This window comes from Pagrus major, chromosome 12, assembly GCF_040436345.1.
Source record: "Pagrus major chromosome 12, Pma_NU_1.0".
In the NCBI taxonomy this organism is placed as follows: domain Eukaryota; kingdom Metazoa; phylum Chordata; class Actinopteri; order Spariformes; family Sparidae; genus Pagrus; species Pagrus major.
The window spans coordinates 16,234,685-16,255,617 of record NC_133226.1 but is presented as its reverse complement, the minus strand read 5'-3'; the positions used below and the strand labels follow the sequence as shown (position 1 = coordinate 16,255,617).

Here is a 20,933-nt window from a genome sequence, read left to right as displayed (position 1 = left end):
TCAGTTGGCATTATTACCTCATTAGTATTGAAAATCTAAAAAAAAATCTGAGTTTGGATTTCTTCTCCAAAACTACATAGTGCCCCTTTAATAACTTCCTCCCAACAAGGACGATAGTGGATATGACTGACGTTTTTAACGTGGTGGCAGGATATAACAGTACATTTCATTCGATCCTATAAGAAAAATAAGCTGTTCGCCAGCTCGCAGCGTGGGGTCTGTAGTGATTCACGTGATTCGTGAGTAAAAAGCTCCACCTTTGGGATAAACCGGAGGCGGCATCTGTGCGCTGCTGCCTGGCTGCCTGGCTGCCGGGACACACAGGACGGGATGCAGGAGTGAGCAGAGCCGCTGCCGCCGCTGCCGCCGGCTTTGTCTTCTTCTCTCCTTTTGACTATGATTTTCATCCTCCAGCGCTCAGAGGTTAATGAGGGGCTTTGTCCGGACAGATACACCAACAAACAGGCACTTTGCACGGTGCGTTTGCCGTCGCTTTCGTCGGTAATGAGACTCGGATGAGCGTGGAGAGGACAGGATGCCCGCCAGCGGCGCCGACTCCCTGAAGCCCAGCGCCTTCATCCCGGTGTGCACGGCCGCCTGCCTCCTGGTCGGCTCGACATCCCTCTTCTTCGTCTTTACGTAAGTGCGACCCTGCAAATGGAAAAAAAGTTGGTGGCATGCACTGTTGCTCCACAGAAAATTCATCCATCCATCCAGACATCCATCATCCACCATGCATCAGGTATTTTTTTCATCAATATGTCTTTTTTTATTTATGAGGAAGTGAATTTTGAGACTGTAAAATGTTAAAATGTTGGCTTTTATTTTCATCTGTTCAGTGTCATTAAGATTAATATTCCCATTTTTTATTTTTATTTCATCTTGAATATCTTAAAAGTTGCTGAAATCTATTTAAATGCACGCCATGTCTTCTTCTTCTTCTTCTTCTTCTTCTTCTTCTTCTTCTTCTTTACTTTGGCTCACATCTGACCTGGTTGGCTCACAGTGTGGGCTAGTCTGGGTGCCTGCCCAGTGCACCCTGAGGACTCAGAGTAAGCACACTTTAGGAGATAAGCCACCCACTATCAAACATGTATCAGCGTGTCATTATGACCCACATGTGTCATAAATTTAGCTGCCGGAAGTCGAACGCACGCCCCGCAGAAGCTTTTTGAACCTCACGCTGTTGTTTGTGTCAAGATCAGACAACCTGATTGGAGGTTTTAAAGCAAAATTTGATGAAAGTGTTAAAAAATAGTTAATTTTAGCCTCCTGGTTTTGACCTACTTGTGAGGGAAGGCAGAAGTAGTGGGAGGTTGGAAAGACTCAACTCAAGCCAACGCTGGCACGCAGGAAAAAATGAAATATTATATCACATAATACCCTGGAATCCAATTTAAACAATGGCTATAAGTTAAGCAGGTTTATCTATATGTACCAAAGCCTCTTCTTTTTTGCATTAAGAACCAGAAAGGAAACAAAACAAGCAGACCGGTGTCAGATAGAGAAAGTGAAGGCTCCTACCTCATCAGCTCTGTGCCAGTCGACTGACCCTTGACCTCTGTAGCCATATCTGTCCTAGATTCTCCCGTGTTCCACCGTTTCCACTGGAATCTGACACCAGATTGGGAGTATGGGATTAGGATCCTGTCATGTGATCCCCCATCTGGGAAAAATGTGGGGATCTTTGAGTTTCCTATCAGCAGATATTTACTGCAAGCTCTTTGGATGGGGTGACTTTTACTAGAACACACATTTATTTAGTAGATGTATGTGGCGGTAAATCTTTCTTTCACACACCACTCCATTATGTTTTCTTTATTTCCTTTACCTCTTTTTTTTTGTTGGAAATCCCTAAATAAGACATATTATGCTCATTTTCAGGTTCATAATTTTATTTTGGGTTACTACTAGAATAGGTTTACATGCTTTAGTGCTCATAACACATCAATTTTCTCATACTGTCCAGTGCTGCAGCTCTGTATTTCCCCCTCTGACTGAAACGCTCTGTTTTAGCTCCTGTCTCTTAAAGGCCTCATGAATACCTGACTGCTCTGATTGGTCAGCTCACACATGCCTGAGCCAGCACGGCTGAAAACAACAGAGCAGCTGTGCTAAATCAATTCTTGTGTGCCAGACTAGCTGCTAGGCACATTTTTGACTCTGTGATGTCACAAAGTCACGGAATCAAAGGCGGGACTTCTGACGAGGCGTTTCAGGAGCAGTGTTTTCTGTGGGAGAGAGGAGTTTCTCTTAGTGCGGACTTTGGGCTTGTTCATTTTCAAGACCTTTTACATGAACATGTTGCAAGAACCTGTATGACACACTGGAGGAAAGGAAAAGAAAAAAAACAAAAGAGCATAATATGTCTCCTATAAATGAAATTGCCTTGTATTCATGATTATACATGACTCGCAAGATGTATATCCAACACTTTTAAAGACTTCAGATGGGGCTTTTTCCAGTGGCACTTCTGGTTGTGCTGAGTCAAACCGAGCTGCGCCGATTTGCATTTCCATTACCAGTTTTAACGCACCGAGACATGGCGAGCAGCGCCCGGGATGGACCCTCTCTGAAGTTGGGTCAAAGCGTGCCCGCCCCACCTTCGAGCGGGCTGCGGTTTCTCCACCTAGGGGTTGTCTGCACAGATGTGGATGTGTCGGACGTTTTACTGTATTTTTTCGATGCAAACTTCTTAAATGGGTTTGAAATTTGGCACCATTTCAAACTATTTGGACCACTCTCCATGATTTAATACAAAAATGTGCGGCACTCAAACTCACGCATTAACTTGACAGCTGTCTAATTGCTGAAGTCAAGAGACATTTGGACGTAGAGACAGACTTCGAAACCCTGATGAACTCCATCTATACTCTGTGAGAGAAAAAGAAAAAAAAATCAATGTCCTGCTGACGTGATAGATTGAAAAGAGACTGCTTAATTGGGACTGCATTGCTAAACCAGCAAAAACCAGGACACTGCAAATGACTGAACGAAGAAGTGATGAATCTGCTTCTTATGGGACGAGGGTTGCGTTTGAGCTGAAGTGACCTTAAAACCTAAAAATGTTTTTTGATTAACAGAGCCAGGCGGAATAGAGCTTAAAAATGTTCTGACCTCGTGACTGCTGTGTGTCAGCCTTTAAAGACAGCAGTTGAAATACTCACTGTGTGAGTAAAAAAAGCAGCGTTTTGTGTCTTCAATACCCTTTTAAGCTTTTTGTTTGCCCTTATAGTCTTAAAGACCGTCCTTTTCATCGTTCGGAAAGAAGATGGAAACATTCTCTTTCTGGAGACAATCAGTGTCTTGTTGACTGCCAATTAAAATCTCAGTTTTCTGATATGAGCAATAACTTCCTGTGAATCTGCCAAGACAGACACTGCAGCTGGAGTGACTCCCTTCCTCCGAAAGCAGAGATAGGCAGGTGCTACTCTCTGTTCAGCCCTGCCTTGGTAACACTGAGTCAAAGGGACATCACTTGTCATCTGCCATAACATCACCCTGGCCTTTACCCCGGCTGCTGTGAATCATGGGAACATACGTGGATGCCTTTTGTCACTTATTATACCGCCGAACACTTTTAACCCCAATTTTAATTCTGAACCCTCCAGTCATGTTATATATAAAGTCTCAGCCCTTTCATGTGCTAATGCTCATGCAATTATCAGTGTGTGTGCATTAGCACTGTGAGCACGCTCCCATTTCTGTTTCCACTGCAGGTTTGGTGGAGCTAGAAAAAAAACGACCTTTAAGATTGTGGAGGCTCTTTTGTCTTCCTTCGGCAGAAAAAATTAATCAGTCGCCGGCTTCCTGCTTTTGTTCGTCTGACCGTGAACTTTTGTTTGGGTTAGCGCTTATGGTTTTGTGCATTGTTACACTCGGGCAGGTCGCCTACGCCCAACAAAGGCCACAGACATAAGAAAGACCAAGAAGAATGTCCCCTGCTAATTAAGTTATGTTTCAGACTGGACTCAGAATACCTTATTTATCTTCTGAGCATGTTTAGAATACTGAAATATATTGAAACTAGAGAGAAAAGGTGAAGACTGCTGGTGCAAAACTGTAGATAGTTTGAAATGTCATAAAATGTAAATTCTTTGCACGTGAAATTTTGACAGGGAGTAGCAGTTTAAGTTCCAGTCCAGTGTGTAGGATTAATTGGGGTGTTGGCAGAATGGGATAAAGATATTAATAAATATGTTTTTATTACTGTACAATCACCTGAAACTAAGAATCATTGTGCTTTCGTTATATTAGAAAGAGCCTTTTATATATACACAGGGAGCAAATAGCGTTTTTTTTTTTTTTTTTAGACATGTCCGTCTAGTTCCTCCCATATATTTAATTTATATTTCATACTTTTTGCATTTTTAGCTGCCACTGTAGGCGATGATGAAGCGAGGGCTATTTAGTCACGGCGATCTTCAACCTAACAGCCAGATGCCACTAAATCCTTCTAGCTAGACCTTTAAAGCAAGACTATGTAGGCTTTGCTGAAAGGCAGCCAATGAACGGTAATTACAATATGCTAAATTCTAATATGTACGCAGTGTATACACAGGTTAACGGTAACACAGAGGGAGAAGAGTCATTAAGTCAGCAAACTGACTCAGTAATGCAAGTGACACTGTGTTATCTGTCCAAAGTAACATTAGCTTACATTAACCTCCATTAACTACTGGTCATACCAGGCTAAGTAAGGCTAGTTACACTACATTACTGTATCTCCTAAGGTTAGCTTTTTATGTTTAATTCAACTTTTCATTTGTAAGAAAAGGAATGTCTTATATTCTTTTTTTTTTTTTTTAATATACACATACTGTATATTCCTGCTTGCTCTGTACTGGTTTAAAACTTTACATGTTTACACATGTGTACACCGCCACAATCACAAATCGCTTTCACCTTTATTGGATGTTGCACTGCGAGAACAGGAGTGATGAAATGTGGACGACACGAGTCACAGATAGCATCGAAGCCATGACAGTGTGAGCCCAGGCTGTATGGAGATTTATTGTCCAGTCTGCAGGAATCGCTCCCAGGTGTTTTCTATACTGATGTTGGTGTCCAGCACAGTCTGACAGATTACATGACGGTGAAGTCATTCATGCAACCGTGACAGTATATCACAAAAGGAGCCCTGGCTGCCAGCACTAGTGAACTTGCCGCTTGACCAACTGTGCGTCGTCTGCTGTGCCACTGACCCACTGCGGGGATGAGGGCAGCGTGCAGATTGGAGAGCAGCTTACTGTTCTGTGTGATTTAATACAGCTCTGCCTGGGCTGTTTCATTAGGTGGGGCTTGTCTTTGCCACGCTGCGGTGTAATGAACTGTCTCTCCCTGCGGTCCAGATGGTCTCAGAGCGATGATGGAGGCTTGGCCGTCCATGCAGAGGCGTCCACACTGTAATCTCGTCCACGAGAAATCAGCCAGATGAACCAGGCTCACCTTCATCTGCAGCGCCGCGATTGATGTGGAACAGGCTGTAATCGTCATATTAAGCCAATTTGATGAACGTAATCAAATAATGTTTCTATCTATCTATCTATCTATCTATCTATCTATCTATCTATGACCTATAATGAATAATGAAAATCATATCATAGCCGTCATATTGTTGTAACTAACCAGCTCGAGTTACACAGCTTAATGTAACTGATCAGCTATGACGGTTTAAGCACATGTCAAACATGACTGTATTTAGTGAGAAGAACTTGGACGCACATCCTGAACAGCAGCTTTGGGGGTGGTGGGGTCACATTATGCTTCTTAATCTTTTTGTCACATATTCACTGCTTCGTCTCATAATTTCATTCTGCTAAATGTGTTGAAATCCACAAAGAAATTCTTGTCTTGTTTCCATTTTTTTCCTCATCTTCTGTTGTAAGAGGGAGTCTCCTGCAAGTATCGACCACCAGTTTTGGAGTTATTGCATGGTAGATCCAGTGAATAGTGTGATATATGGTGAGCCGTGACGGCACGCTCCGTTTTTTATCTAATGTGAGGAATACACAATGCACTGGACTGGCAGAAATGGTCTGTAATCCAGAGTTCATAATCCAGGGATTACTGTGTTTGCAGCTGGCATGGCATCAGCAGGCGCTCCTCTCGGGGGTTGGGGAGACCCCTCCCCCACAGCCTTAAACCAGCCGGGGGGGTTTGGGGATTGGAGATGCACTGGGATGAAACGCATAATTGAGCTGGATGACTCTTAATTTTTTTTGTCAGTGTTTTCACTTTCACAAGTGTGTTTGTGTTAACCGCTCATGTGTGTTACTTGTAACCAGCTTGACACGTTTTTTCTGGTCCAGACACTGGTTACACTGGTAAAACACTTTCCATTAGACAGTCCTAACTGGTACATGATTATTATTTTTCTCTACATGAACCGATACCGTAGAAAACTGTAACGTTCAAATAGAAAATTCCCATGCAGCATACTGTATATGTAGGTTAAACACGTGATGTTCAATCAAACACTGTTAATATAATCCAGTGAATCTTTTCCTCTCTGTCTACCACTGTAACCTGATTACACTGCCCCTCCCTCTAATCTCACACAGTAGAGATATAATCATACTCCCATTCTGTATAATTCTACACACACACACACACACACACACACACGATGGTTCTCTAAGATTTTAGTACACATATACGCAGAGGGATGTTATACTGGTTAAAGTGTATAGGACAGGACAGTCAGCTCGATACTGAGATCAAAATAAGAGTTTGACATTAATTTATCAGTGTAGACGCATCTATAGTTTACAGATTGAGGCAATTTTTTAAATCAATTTTATATGATTCAAAACATTAAAAATTAATTTTAACAACAATTTGAATTCATCTTCTTTCAACTATCGTCTTGCTCACTCACTTGACCCATTCTGTAGCTGGCCAGCTTTAATAATGACTGTTTGATTGCTTATCATGGTCAGTGCCATTACAATGCTTGCTTTGTGCAGTAATGTTTGTGCAACATGAACACAAGGCTGCAGCTGAAAGTTTATTCATTATTGATTTATAATATTTATTATCTTTTCAGGACACCACAGTAATGTGACAGCCCAACATGTTAAGGTGGGATCACTAGGCTGTAATCCTAAACCACCAGGTTTCAGCAGACTCTTTTTGCATTTTTGCCGAATTGAGGATTTCATGAAGGATTTTCTTAATGATATATGAAGTTGAAAATCAGTCATGTTTTATTCATTTATTAAGTAAATTCTGGATATTTGCTGCTTCTAAAAGGATTTGCGTCTTTTGTAAGTTTCATATTCATTGCAGCTTTTTAAAAAGCAATTTGACATCACATTAGGATCAATACACTTGTGAACAGCGTCTTCCTCTCTTTTAAAGACTGAATGATTAATTGAAAAAATATGAATCTGTAATGAAAATAATTATTAGTTGCAGCCCTTGCCTGCTTCCCCGTGTAACACAGATACAGTAAGTGTCTTGCCTTCTCTGCAGGGTACCCCGTCATTTAATCCCTTGTTGTGAGCACTGGTGAACAAACACTAATACATGCTTATCTTTCACTGTAAACAATTACTTTTGGGATCCACTGCTCCCATCAGAATAAATGGGATGAAGATTATCCTTTAAAATCTTTGTTGTAGCCTCTGATTTGTGTTAACCTTAACCTGTGAGGGATGGATACTTGCTGGGGCTCAAAAACACTGTCAAACCCTCGATTTACAAGATGAATTCAAGTACAAGTACAGTAAGCAGTGTTTTTTTTCTTCTCCTGTGTTTGTATATTCAGATGCCCATGGCTGGCTGTGACCATCTGCCCTGCTGTGCCACCATGTTGTGCCGTCCTCTTCCTTTTTGTGCTGGCCAACTTCACCATGGCAACCTTTATGGATGCTGGAGTGCTGCCAATGGGTTGGTAATCAAAGTGATGTTATAATGCTTACAGTATGGAATAAAAAAAATAAATACCTCAACAGTTTTGCATATTTTTTTCCAGCAAACGAGGACGAGGACAAGGATGATGAGTTCCGCGCTCCGCTGTACAAGAACGTGGATGTGAAGGGCGTCCAAGTGCGGATGAAGTGGTGCGCTTCGTGTCACTTCTACAGACCTCCACGCTGCTCGCACTGCAGCGTCTGTGATCACTGCGTGGAGGTTAGTGCACGGGCAGATTTAAAGACGGGATAAGGGACGGTATCGGCATCGATACTGTGGGGTAGGGTCAAAACTAATGTGGGGGAGCATTTAAATCCGGAAATTAAGTGATAAGGGTTAGAACATAGAAGGCACGGATGGACAGATCAGGGTGGAGAAGTGAGTAGCGCTTATGAGCGAGTGTAGCAGTGTGTGTGGGGGAAAAGTCAATAAAGGGGATTCTGCAGAGTGAATGATGGACGGGGTGTGATGGAGGGAGGGAGAGATCTCATTAATCAGGTTAATCCTTTTCTCAGATCCCTCGTAGTCTCAGTAGAAATGCAATTTGAAAAAGGGTTCAGACCTCCCGTATTAAACAAAGTGTATTCAGAAACCACAGTGGATATTCCACAGGTTTTCTATGAATGCTTGATTTTCAGTGCTGCAGATTATTCAATATAAACTCTGTGATGTACTTTTTTTTTCTCGGTTCATTTGATTCCCCCCCCCCCCACACTCTCCTCTCAGGACTTTGACCACCACTGTCCCTGGGTGAACAACTGCATCGGGCGGCGGAACTACCGCTACTTCTTTCTATTCCTGTTGTCGCTGACGTTTCACATGATCAACGTCTTCACATTTGGCCTCATATACGTCCTGCACCACATGGACGAACTGTGGAAGCTGCACTGCACCGTCACGTATCCTTATACAACCTCAACATGTGTAGATGTTTATCTGTTTATTTGTTCGTGTAGATGTACAACCCCGATTCCATTGTGACCCTGTGTTAAACTGAATGTGGTAATTTGCTAATTCTTTTGACATATGCTCAATTGAAAACAGTACAAAGGCAATATATTTCACGTTTTCATCAACTTCGCCTATTCTGAATTTGATGCCAGCAACATTTTTCAAACAAGTTGGGACAGGAGCAACAAAAGACTGGGAAAGTTGTGGAATGCTCAAAAAAACACCTGTTTGTAACAGTGCACAGGTAAACAGGTTCAATAGTAACAGGTGATAGTACCATAATCTGGCATGACAGGGGTATTTTCGAAAGGTTCGGTCATCAACAAGCAGAGATGGGGCAATGTTCACCGCTTTGTGAAACACAAGATCGAATAAAGGATATGACTACAGGGGCATCCCAACTTTTTGGGAGTTTAAAAATGTGTAATTGAGACAAATATGAAACAGTAATCCTTTACAAATACGTACAGTTTGGTAGTGATCAGTATATCAGGGCTGTTTCTCATCCCGGTCCTGGGTCTCACAGGATTCCACCTGTACCTGGTGTCCAGAGGACGCACCACCAATGAACAAGTCAGTTTATCTATTAAGAAAATATCTCTATAACATGATTTATTTACATCTGACATAAAAAAAAATGATACAGATGTACTTCTCTCTCTTTGTGATCCTACAGGTAACTGGGAAGTTTCAAGGAGGAGTAAATCCTTTCACACGTGGTTGTTGTAACAACCTGGAGTATCTGGTTTGCAGTCCCATCTCTCCACAGTAAGAGACATTTTTCAACTTAATCTTTAGTTTTTCACAGACAGTATAAATTGTGGACGGAGCTCCTGGGTCTAAAAATTGAACGTAATGCGGATGCATTCTTTCTAATGGCCAGCAAGGGGCTACTCCACTAAAAGAAGTCCGGTTGTATGTGCGCTTATGAGAAAATTACCCTACTTCTCACTTTATTTATTACCTCAGTAAACAGTTTCCTGAGGAGTTTATGGTCGGAATTGGTCGTTTCAAGTCTTTTTCAATACAGCATGACGTTATTTTGTAAATTATGGTCCCATTTAGTGTAAATTAGACGTTAAAGCAGGGTATGCTGTAGGGCATTGCTACCTGGTGATGGACAAGTCGCTGTGAAGACTTGTCCCCAGGTTCTCAGTCAGATCCAATCAGGATATCCTCCCCAGCTCCACCCTCTTAAATCGGGTCACTTCTGGGCCCAAAAACCAAGACAGCGACAGCCCAAACACCAAATTCAAAACTTCAAACCAATGGTTGACATCATGGTGGCTCCATTCTCTATTTATTTTACATTGTATGCTGATAATTCACTGGCTGACACCTTGTTTGTCACGTGACACCAGGTACACAGCGAGGCCCTGCAAGAAATCAGTCATCCATATTCAGCCTCCGTTCCTGAGACCAGAGATTGACAGGCAGATGCCAGTGAAAGTCAGGGACAATGGGATACAGAGTCAGGATCTCCAGAATAAAGTATGTATGAACAAATTACACACCAAAGCCAAACCACGCACAGTCAAATATTTTCCCGCATATCATCTAAGGATTGTAACCTCATCTGTCAAGGGATCAGATCTCTCATGTTTCTGTTTTTTTCTCCTGCCAGCGAACCTCAGCCGGAGCTGTCGAGCTGTCAGACATCAAACAGGGGAAAACTCCGCCACCGCTGCCACCGAAACCAGACCACGGCCTGCTGAAAAGTCACGTCTCTGCCATGGACGGTACTGTAGAATGACACTTGTATACTTTCATTACCAGATACAGCAACAAACTCATAAAGTCATAAAGTATTGAGAGGCAAATTAACTCAATGTTGGTTTTATAATATCCCCAGCCTTATCCTTTAAAGGGCTCTATGTAACAATTAGCAGTAATTTACATGTATTAATCAGTTTTTTATTTGCCATACGTGACCGGATTGTAATGTGAGCCCTGTCTGTGGATTTTTCAGTAGGATTTCTGTACACTATAATTAACCACAAAGTGTTTTATTATTCCAGAGATGGGACACCACACCAAATCCATCATTCCTGTATCCATTCCCACTGTGCCGCAGCTACGGCCCGTCCTGGAAGCCATATCCAGAGGATCGTCACCCATTCCTCCAGAGCAGGTGCTTCTCAGTCTGATATTAATTTGCTATCATAGGTAGGAGCGTGATCCTCAGCGTCCAAGTCCTCGTCTGACACACTGCTTTTTCCTCTGTTGTTTAGTTGATGAAGACATCAGAGCAGCAAGGGTACAACAGAAGTCCTGACCGCCGTTCTGAGCCGAAAGGAAGCCCTGCGAGAGGCAGCCAACAGGCCGGCCTGCCTGTCCAGACCAACAGCACGTCCAGCTCGCTGCAGCTCAACTCTCTGACGCTCAACTCCCGCTCTCTCACTCTCAAACACAGCAGTCGCCACGGCAGCAAATCCCACCTGCCTGCCATGCATGGTGACAGTTTGGGATCCAATCCTCCACCGGGCATCATCAACTCTTCCAACCTGCTGGCCAACCACAGCAGCAGCAGCCTCTCCTACGATAACCTCATTAACCCTGCAGATCCTCAGTACCTGGCTCAGAGAGGGGCTCCTCCAGTCGGCTACCACACTCACTATATGACTCTGGGAACAGATGGTACTGTGCTGCAGCGGCCCCCTCCTCACGGCTACAGTCCCGTGTTTATGGGCGTTGCCAGACAGTCTCCTCAGCCTCGAGACTCCTCACCTTTGCAGGGCCTCACCTCAAGGGATCCCTCACCTTCCTTCCAAGGTTTCATCCAAAGAGACCCTTCTCCGGCTTTTCAAGGGCTGATGGCAAGAGACCTCGCGTCCCAAAGCGTGACATCACGAGACCTCACCCCTCCAGGTCTGGTGATGCGAGATATGACGTCTCAAAGTCTCCGAGACAGCCTTCGGGATCTGGGTCCACAGGGCTTGACACCTCCGAAGTCTGCCGCCGCACGCTATGATAACTTCTCAAAAACCATCATGGCATCTATCCACGAGAGACGGGAGATGGAGGAGAGGGAGAGGATGCTGCGCCTCCAAGCCAGATCCCAGGCGCTCTACGGCCCAGATGTGGGGATCTATGACATCCCCTGCAGAAGGAGCCTACCACCAGAAAACATCCGACCACCAGGCTCCCGTGGACCGACTCCTCCGGCCTACGGCTCCAGGGAGTTTCTCATGAGCACAGGCATCCTCGGTTATGGCATGAGGACCTCGCCTCTCTCCAGCTCCTCCACGTCGTCTCTGACTCGAGGCCCGAAAACGTCCAGCTCCCCTCTGCAGAGCAGCAGCAGCAGCAGCCTCCAAAGCAAGGGCAGGTCTTCCTCTCCAGCTTACTGCACTACTGACAGACAGACTCAACCCCTCCCTTCCTCTACATCCACTCTGCCCCGTTTAACATCCTCCTCCACCTCCTCTGCCCCCTCGTACGCCTCCTATGCCACCGCAAAACGATCCTCACTCACATACTCCTCTGAGGGGAAGGACTCAGTCACCCTGGGAGCCCTGAAATAAAAAAAAAAAAATTACTCTATGTTTCTGATGGTGTGAATGAATCATCTATGCAGTGTTAGTCTCAGTCTTCACAGCTCTGAAAATACTTTGTAAATAAGAGGCCATTTGGGACTCTCCTGTGTGGGAGGGTGTGTGAGAAACAAACACACACTGAAAGATAAACTTAAAAATATTCTTGCAATGTCATGTTAAGTTTGACCAAAATGAAAAAAACGGTGAATCTCAGGACAGCTGTGCCTCCTCTGCGAAACAGAGCGAGCTCTTTACACTCAGTCAAAGCAGAAGGGCTTTGTGAAGAACACAGATTAACTTATTATCTGTTTGTATGTGTTTTGATATTGCTTTTGTGAAACAATGTAATACCACCTCATCTAATTTGTCACCCGCTGCAAAACACCCAATTTAATAGAATTTTGTAGTTGTTTATATAAATAAAGTTATTTTGTAATTTTCATTTCCTGTTTTGTTCTCTCGTGGGAATAACCGTCTGTAGATCATATTCACACGGCGGCCATATTCCTCTGACATCATGCTCAGGGTGGGAAGCTCAGATTTTGTATTGCAGTGTTCCAGGTTTCAAGATATAATAACATATGAAATCTTACAAATTGTTATCATTTTACCACTTTCTGATCGATCAGCTACTGAAATAACAATGGATAGTGAAAATCCAGAGAAACACTGGGCCATATTTCAAGATAAAACAACATATTTGTCATCAAAAATGTTGTTTTACCTTGAATTACAGCCTGATGTCCCTCCAGATTTTCACTACCCATCATCTTTTTAGTTTTCTGATCAATTGGAAAGTGCTAAATTGGTAACAATTTGTCAGAATTCCCTACCTGTGTGCGACATGACACCTGGAACACAGCAGCCTAACATTATCCCAGGAAAATGGCCCGCTGTGTGATTATGGTCTGTGAATGCACGTGCAAAGGGCTACAGACAAATATCATGAAATTGGGAATGAGGCTTTTCATATTTAAATCACCTGCGGCTCTAAGCAACAAGAGGAAAATTGCATTTCACTGTTGGTGATCTATCTTGCTTCAAAGATATTCTACTTGTGCTACATCCTTTTTTACCAAATCACAAGATAATTCCAGCTCATATCTCACAATAGATAACATTTTATGGAGATGGATGCAGTTTTTCCCATTAAAACTGCTCAATTCATAAATTTGTATTGCAATCATGATAGGACTGCAGGGAAAAATGAAATTATGGCATGTAATGGGGAGTATAATGAAATAAAACACTGGTGGGGATATTTACTGCCAGTTTCTCCACTAAGTTTGTGTATTGCACCCTCTAGTGAACAGTTTCAGAAGGTGATGTCAGTAGTCAGTCAGATCCAGCAGATGATGCTATTGTGTGTAAAAGAAATGCCAGAAAGCAGCATGCTGTCGATGTAGAGCGCTACAAGTAATGGGAAAGACCAGAGGAGGCTCTGTAGTGTGCACTTTATTCGAATTGGTCAATTTTACACAGCAGTTTATTATCACTACCGATTGTTCACATCAAAATAATAAGAAAAATCTAAAATAATATAAAAACTTCACAAGGCCGAAATCTTGTTTTGGCTTTTTTCATTTAATCTGCAGAGATAAAGAGCGTCTGTGTGAGGTTGTTTTCAAGTTTCAGAGGTCAGATGAGAAATTCACCAACAAATGTTGCATTTTCTGACAGCTTACAAAGTCTTTAAGGACACAAAAAGTTCTTCTTGCTGTCCTTCAGTCTCAAGACAGGCTCATAAGTCTGTCAGAGTCTTTGTGACAAGAATGTTCCTAACGACACTTTTATCACCTTGAGCCGCGATCGACAATCAACAATCACGCTTTTTTGTTTGGGCAATAAATGACAAGACGTGACACTTTGAGGTTGGCGCTTTTCATGTGAGCTATTGTTGCGCTTGACCTCGTAGCAGGTGGAAGTGCAGATATGACAGCAAAGAAGCTTGAAAGCCCTGACTGATTTAAACTGCTGGCACGGATTTACAACGCAGCCAAATAACTGACAGATCTCTCACGAGACAGCAACAACAAAACAACTCGCTCTCACAGGCAAAGTTAAAGACCTGACTACAAAAAAAGATGTGGGGTATAAAACAAAGAAACCTGTCAGTTAGTGTGCCAGAGAGCAATAAGTTAAGTGTAAACAGCGGTGTTCGGTAGTCATATTTCTTGCCAAAATTTTGAACGAGATTGCACATTGTATTTCAGTCTTTTATGTGTTGTGGAAACAACAGGAAGGAACTCAAAGTGGAAAGTTGTGGACAATGTCAGGGCCTTCAAAGCTTCTCGAGAACCAAAGAGGGATGTGAACGAGCTGCAATTTGGCTGAGTCATTGCTATCCTCTCATCAAGTGTCAGCAAAACAGAGCTAAACAAACTCTTTCTGATGTTATTTTATTTTTAACCTGTTATTTTTCAGATCTCCGTCCGCTCTAAAACCATGTCTTCTCCCTTTTCTCACAGGTTTTCCAAAACCGTCTTCAAAGTGGATAAAACTTCAAACACTGTCTTACGAGACTGTCCGTATCAAGCTACATGAATTTAAATTCGAATTTCTCTCTGTTTCAGCCCTCTGTCCAAACTAAAACAGTGCTTTTCTCGACCAAAAATGTAGCTTTTCCAAAATGGTTTCCAAAGTGGATAAATCTTAGTGTTTTAGCTGTGCTTTTTTCAAAATGATGACCTAAGCCAGCCCACTGATGTGTGGCTGTAAAGCTTCTGTAAAGAGCTTTCTGTCACCTCAAACCTTTTCTGTAATCGATCATTTTAAAAGTCACTTTAGCCACAGACTCAGTGCTGTTGTATTTATGATAATTTGGGCTGCGTCTGTCCCACTTCTTACCAGGGATTTAGCTCTTTATTTTTTTTTTTTTCATGCTTGTGATCAGGAAGTTTTTTATGGGCAGAGAGCATTTTAAGAAGTAGATACTTTACTGTAGATGTCAGGGGTTTATACGACTTCAACCATAGGTGAAAGACATACAAATATAAGTAAGAAAGACAATTTTGAATGTCTGTGCCACTGAATTAAAAACTAAACAAAAATAGAAAGGCACTTATAGAGTGCATACCTCATTCTCATACCTCACCACATTTTTTCGTCCATGCATTATTCATGGAGAAATCCCGGAGAAGGTGTAAATCTAAATCTACCCAAATCTGCACCAAAAGTTAATGGGGTCTATTCTGGGCCGAGACCCATCTCCTCATCCAGTTTTATGGAAATCCGTTTTGCAGATTTTGCATAATCCTGCTCACAAACCAACCAAACAACCAGCGAGCAAAGGTGAAAACATAACCTCTCTGGCAGAGGTAACAAAAATCAATTACACAAAAAAGCATCACTGTACTGCTATGGCCCTCGTTCCTGTCAGGAAGAATACATCATGTTTCCCCTTCACATTTAAATGTTTTGTTACATGTATTTTTCAGGTCCTGAAATCTTTATTACTCTCCTGCAATGGTAAAGTAAGTTATTGTTTGTCTCAGGGAGGTAATGGTTCAGAAATGTTGAAATTACTCTCCTATTTGATGTACAACACAATCAAACCTGTCACGATTCAGTGTTCACGTCCATATTTTTGACTACTGCTTGACTAATATTGTAGAAAAATTACTGTATGTCAAGAAATACATCTGTCTTTTCTGCCATTTTTCTCCATCGCTCTCTTCTCTGTTGTTTTCCTGCTGTTTTGTTCCCCCCCTCCTCCCTCTCACCCATCCCACTTTCTGTAGCCGGGGGTAAAATGGTAATGACGGTAATGACAAGGCTGCTGTGCAAAAGAGGGATTGCAAGTCGTTGACTTAGAGGAGCGGATCAAAAGTGTTTTATGCAGACTGTGGTGTCTGAGAAGCCCTCCGTCTTACATCATGCTATTTTTACAATGTGAACCCATAACAAATATGTCTTAGAAGAAACTCATACTCTGCATTTGCTTCAAATAAGTCTCAAGCAAGGAAGTATGATACTATAGCAGCCCAATGAAATCGAATAACTCATTTCTTTTTGCAGTGAAAAAATAGTTTTTTTAATTAAATGTATGGTTTGAAAAGTCTTTTGGGAAATAGCGGAAATGCTTCTTTTCGTCTCAGCTGGCTGGAGGTTGTGTTGTTGGTATCTGTGCTTGATTGACAGCAGCTGGCAGGCTGAGCCCCTGTAAGGACCAAGAGACAAGGTAAACACGCTTGGCTCCAGATTACAAGTCATGGGCAGACTGTTCAGTGAGTAGTAGAACTAAAGATTAGACCACGCTAGCATGTAAATATAGAGGTAAGCTGCAAACTGACATTAACAGTGCACTTTTTCTCGGTGTTTGTCAGGCTTTCAACAGGCTAAGGTGTGTGTTCTTGTGTGTAAAAACTGACGACTTGAGACTTGGGCAGGGAAGCTGATGTGGTTGTTCAGAGTGTGAAGATCTTGTGAAGCAGGTGCCATGTTATTGCTTTACTCAGGCGAAAATCTAATATCCACTTTGGAGGGACAACTATATGAAATTTTCTCAGAGCAATTCCTATAGGGGACACCAAAAGTAGTGCTTTATCTCTGCTCACGAACACTCTGTTACCCTGTCAGCTGAGGAAAACTACACTGCCGCTGGTTAATGTTACTGTGGCTCGCAAGCAGAGTTCAGCTAACAGGAAGAATGAGCTGTAATTCAGTGAGGACAAAATGAAGCTGGTGACCATTATAAAATGTGTTTTATTGTATTCAAAGTTACAAGGTAACAAGGTTCATTTAGTTATCATTTAACAGCACCAGGGTTGCAAAAAGAAATTGAGTTTGAGTCCTTTTTGGCTACATCACAGAAAAAGAAAGAAAAAAAAAGAAACTATTTTATTAGGTGGAGTGTTGAGGATGAGTTGAGGAGTCTCACAGCCTGGAAGAAGCTGCTCCGTTGTCTGGTGGTACAGCAGCAGATACTTCTGTATCTTCTGCCAGATGACGGGGTGAACAAACTGTGGCTGGGGTGGGTGTTGTCTTTTAGTATCCTTTTGCCTCTGTCCCCCTGGGATTTAATTACTGCTTTATGCAAGATTTAATTAACAGTATTGAAATAAGGTCTCATCTACAACCAAAAAATGTAATATAAAATAGATGTTTATAAAGGATTCCGGAGCAGAGCAGCATGCTGTATCAGACAAACAAAAAAACTGAAAATTCCTTTCAGTCAGACTTTAAAGTGTTTTAACCTTAACTACAAAAAAAGTCATTCGGTGAAAAAATGCATTCTAGCCAAAGCTTTTACAAGATTTAATCAATCTGAGTTCGACAAACTTTTAAGTGCAAAATTCCTCTCTTTGTATTTCCAAGAACAGTGTTTCCTTGCACACTTACTCTTTAAGATATTTCCAAGACAGATACCCCAGAACATTGGCGAATAAATCTATCCGCATGTTTAGATGGTAAAGTAAGTTTAATTTGGTTGAACTGACCCTTTAAATCCACCTATGACATTACAAAAGAAGTAAAAAAACTTAAAATAATTTGTGTGTATTCATTCATAAGTACTTAATGATTACAACGTTCTGATCACAGGAGTCCTCAGTCAAGACCATTAAAAGGCCCCAAAGGGTAGTAAAAACAAACCAAATAATAATAATAATAATTATGATAATAATAATAATAATAATAATAATAATAACAACAACAGTGTTGTAACCAGTGATTACTGTTCAGGAGTTTAATCACATTCAGCTTTTTCTGCCTCTGGATCACATACTGCTCTGCGTTGCCATGGTTCTTTGTGCCTCTAGATGCATGAAATTGTGACAAACAGCAATAAAAAAAGAGAGCAAATAATCGTGAGGCTTCATTTGAGGAATATGGACTTATGATAACCTCTTGACACGAGTTCATTTCATTCTCATCAATCCCCGAGTCACCTAAATCTTTTATGATACTTCTAGAGATGCTGTGGACTGACCTACATTTGTGCGGCTGACTCTCTCTCTCTGTAGCAGTGGGTGTTTCTCTCTCTCTCTCAGTCTCTCTCAGTCTCTCTCAGTCTCTTTCTCTCAGCTCATTGATATGCCTGATCATCAGAGGCATCGCTGAACTGGCTGATTGTCATTTTCAGCTGCAGTGGCACTGATGCATTTCATTTCCTCTCCGGGCTCTCTCTTGGTGTGATTAAGCACTTGCTGCAGTGACACTTGACAAAGAGGAGTTGGATTGATAGCACCCTGGCTTGTTTTCTCCCTCGGAGGGGGGCATATTTTATAATATTTACATTATTTATCAAATCACAGGGAAGGGAGGCATTGTAGTGCTGCTTCAGGGGACGTTGTTTTCTATATGGGTGATCCTGACTGGCAGCTATTGCTGTTCCCACAGCTCACCAAGGGGTTGCAGCAGTAAGTCGATGTGAGAGTCAGGACGTCAGGTGTTGCTTTGGCATTCATAGTCTGACGGCAAACTCTCAGTCTGACTGGATTATTTCCAGAAGCAGCAGAATTTGCACAGATTTCATGTCCGCCCTCTGCAAATAGAGCAGTTTGTCTGTGCTTAACTTAAATGTTTAGATCCTCTGCGGATATTTGAATATGAAAATCAAAGGTGACCTTTCTCCCCTGAAGCCAAATTGTTGACCTTTTCTGGTATTTCCAGTGTTATTATGCACTCTGTGTGTGACAGCGCCATCCGAAGCAGCATTAGCAATAGCTGCTGGCACGTATTTGCTATTTTTTTTGTAAAGTCCTCATAGACGTTTTGTCTCCGCGTTAAATTGAATTAGCCTCAGCTGCACATGCCAGCCTGAACAGAGCAGAGGTGGGCAGTGCGGGGGTTTAATTAGGACAAAAATCTGCACTGACTGTGCCTCTGTGTGGCAGAGTCCACAGGAAAAGGATGTGAAATGCCCTGCTGAGCAACAAAGACTGTGTGGGCATTTCATCGCAATTAATACACTACTACACACACCATAATGTAATATGTATTTTTCATATGCGGCTTCTTGTTGTCAGATCCTGTGTTTTACACTGCGCTGTTCCTCCGCTGTTTATCCCAGTGTGTATAGATAATAGGCAGCAATAATTACATTCATCTCTGTCCCACGGTAGAGGCAATTTACCATCCAGTTACTGTGGCGATGACAAAGAGCTTCATCATCTGTACGACAAAACAGCATTTATACATAAAACTGTGGTGCGTGGTTGCAGAAGTGTGTGCCTGTTTTAACACTTTCAAATTCGCCGATACACACAGCAGAACAGGATGTATTGTTGCTGTTTACAGACAGAAAAAATGTTTCCTGTGTGTGTGCGTATGTGTGAATAGTATCAGGTCAGACAACAGCAGCAGAGAATAAATCACAGAATGTAGAAAATTGACTAAATGAAAGCATTTTCTGGTATAACAGAGGTCCTCAAGTTGAAAAAAGCACTTTTGGGGGTGAAACATTTTAATCCGCATGCAGAAAGTCCTTGGCAGCATCCACAGAGCATGAAGGTATCTGCTGCTGTGGATTCCTTTAATGCATTTTTGGGAGGTGATAACATTCAAAGTAGATGCAACCATATGAATACATAATGCACAATATGCGCCTTAGACTACAGAGCTGGAGATTTTACAAAGAAAGCTTGCAATTTATCTGTTTGTGCAGAATTAAGTAGACAAATATCTGAGAATACACAGCACTGGTTTGTCTTCATGCCCTGATTGGAAAAAGACAAATCTTTTATCTTTGAAATCTTTCAGGCATTTGCTTCTCACAATAAAGCGTTATTGTTAGTTGTTTGATTATAAAGCAGTTAGGTGCTATATAAATGCTGTGTAAGTATTAAAATGCTGAATCCACAGAGAAATGCACACAGCCCTTGTTCAGAAACTGTGCCTTTAAACGAGCCGTCAGGACTTCTGTAAGTGATGTCACAACTTCACAACTACAGTCACCGCCCTCGGCCACGCCCCCAGCACAGTCATGGTTACAAAAACACCAGCAGAGCTGATGCATAGATTTATATAGAAGAAGTAGATACCAGATGGAAAGAATGGCCCCCATTCAAACCGATGAGAATTGCTCGCCTAGCGCTAACGGCAAAAAGGTTTTCTGGCTTCCACGTTTACTTCCTGGCTATGTGGCCCACTGAATATGTGCTGTAGAGTTTCCCATCCTGGCCCCACCTGTGAGTTCCCGCTTGGCCCATAGACTTTACATTGTAATGACGTCACATCGCTTTTCTCAGCTTATAAAGTTAAAAAAAATCTGGATCTGGATCAAAAATGCATAATAGAAAGAGTCATAATCGACTTGTTTGTAGTTCTTGGTGTCCTGTCTACAATTTTACAGAAGTCTTTTTTTATAATGGCGGTCTACAACCCTAACCCTAACCTGAAAATTAGCACAAAATGGGCAAATACTTGGCTTTCTTGTCTTTATACCTTGAACTCTTTCAGATATTTACTTCTTATTACAACAATGTCCCTTGTTGGTTGCTTAGATTTCAGCCTTATGTCTTTTTAAAGCCACCACATGTTCATTTATTGGACTTGAGTACACAGAATAATCAACAGAAAATAACAGAC

At 42.0% G+C, this 20,933-nt stretch overlaps 1 protein-coding gene across 2 annotated transcripts; it reads left to right on the top strand.

Annotated features, from left to right (window-relative positions):
* Positions 1 to 270: 270 nt before the first annotated feature.
* zdhhc8a (zDHHC palmitoyltransferase 8a) lies at positions 271 to 12,846 on the top strand. 2 transcript variants are annotated; one of them, XM_073477957.1, is made up of 10 exons: positions 271 to 639; positions 7,772 to 7,893; positions 7,979 to 8,136; positions 8,644 to 8,816; positions 9,339 to 9,441; positions 9,545 to 9,636; positions 10,230 to 10,359; positions 10,493 to 10,607; positions 10,887 to 10,999; positions 11,100 to 12,846. In XM_073477957.1, exons 1-10 carry the CDS (start codon positions 536 to 538, stop codon positions 12,390 to 12,392), a joined length of 2,403 nt encoding a protein of 800 aa, XP_073334058.1. In that variant the 5' UTR covers positions 271 to 535; the 3' UTR covers positions 12,393 to 12,846. The 2 variants fall into 2 exon arrangements, with proteins under 2 accessions (XP_073334058.1, XP_073334059.1); XM_073477958.1 differs by having other exon boundaries at positions 552 to 742.
* Positions 12,847 to 20,933: the final 8,087 nt, after the last annotated feature.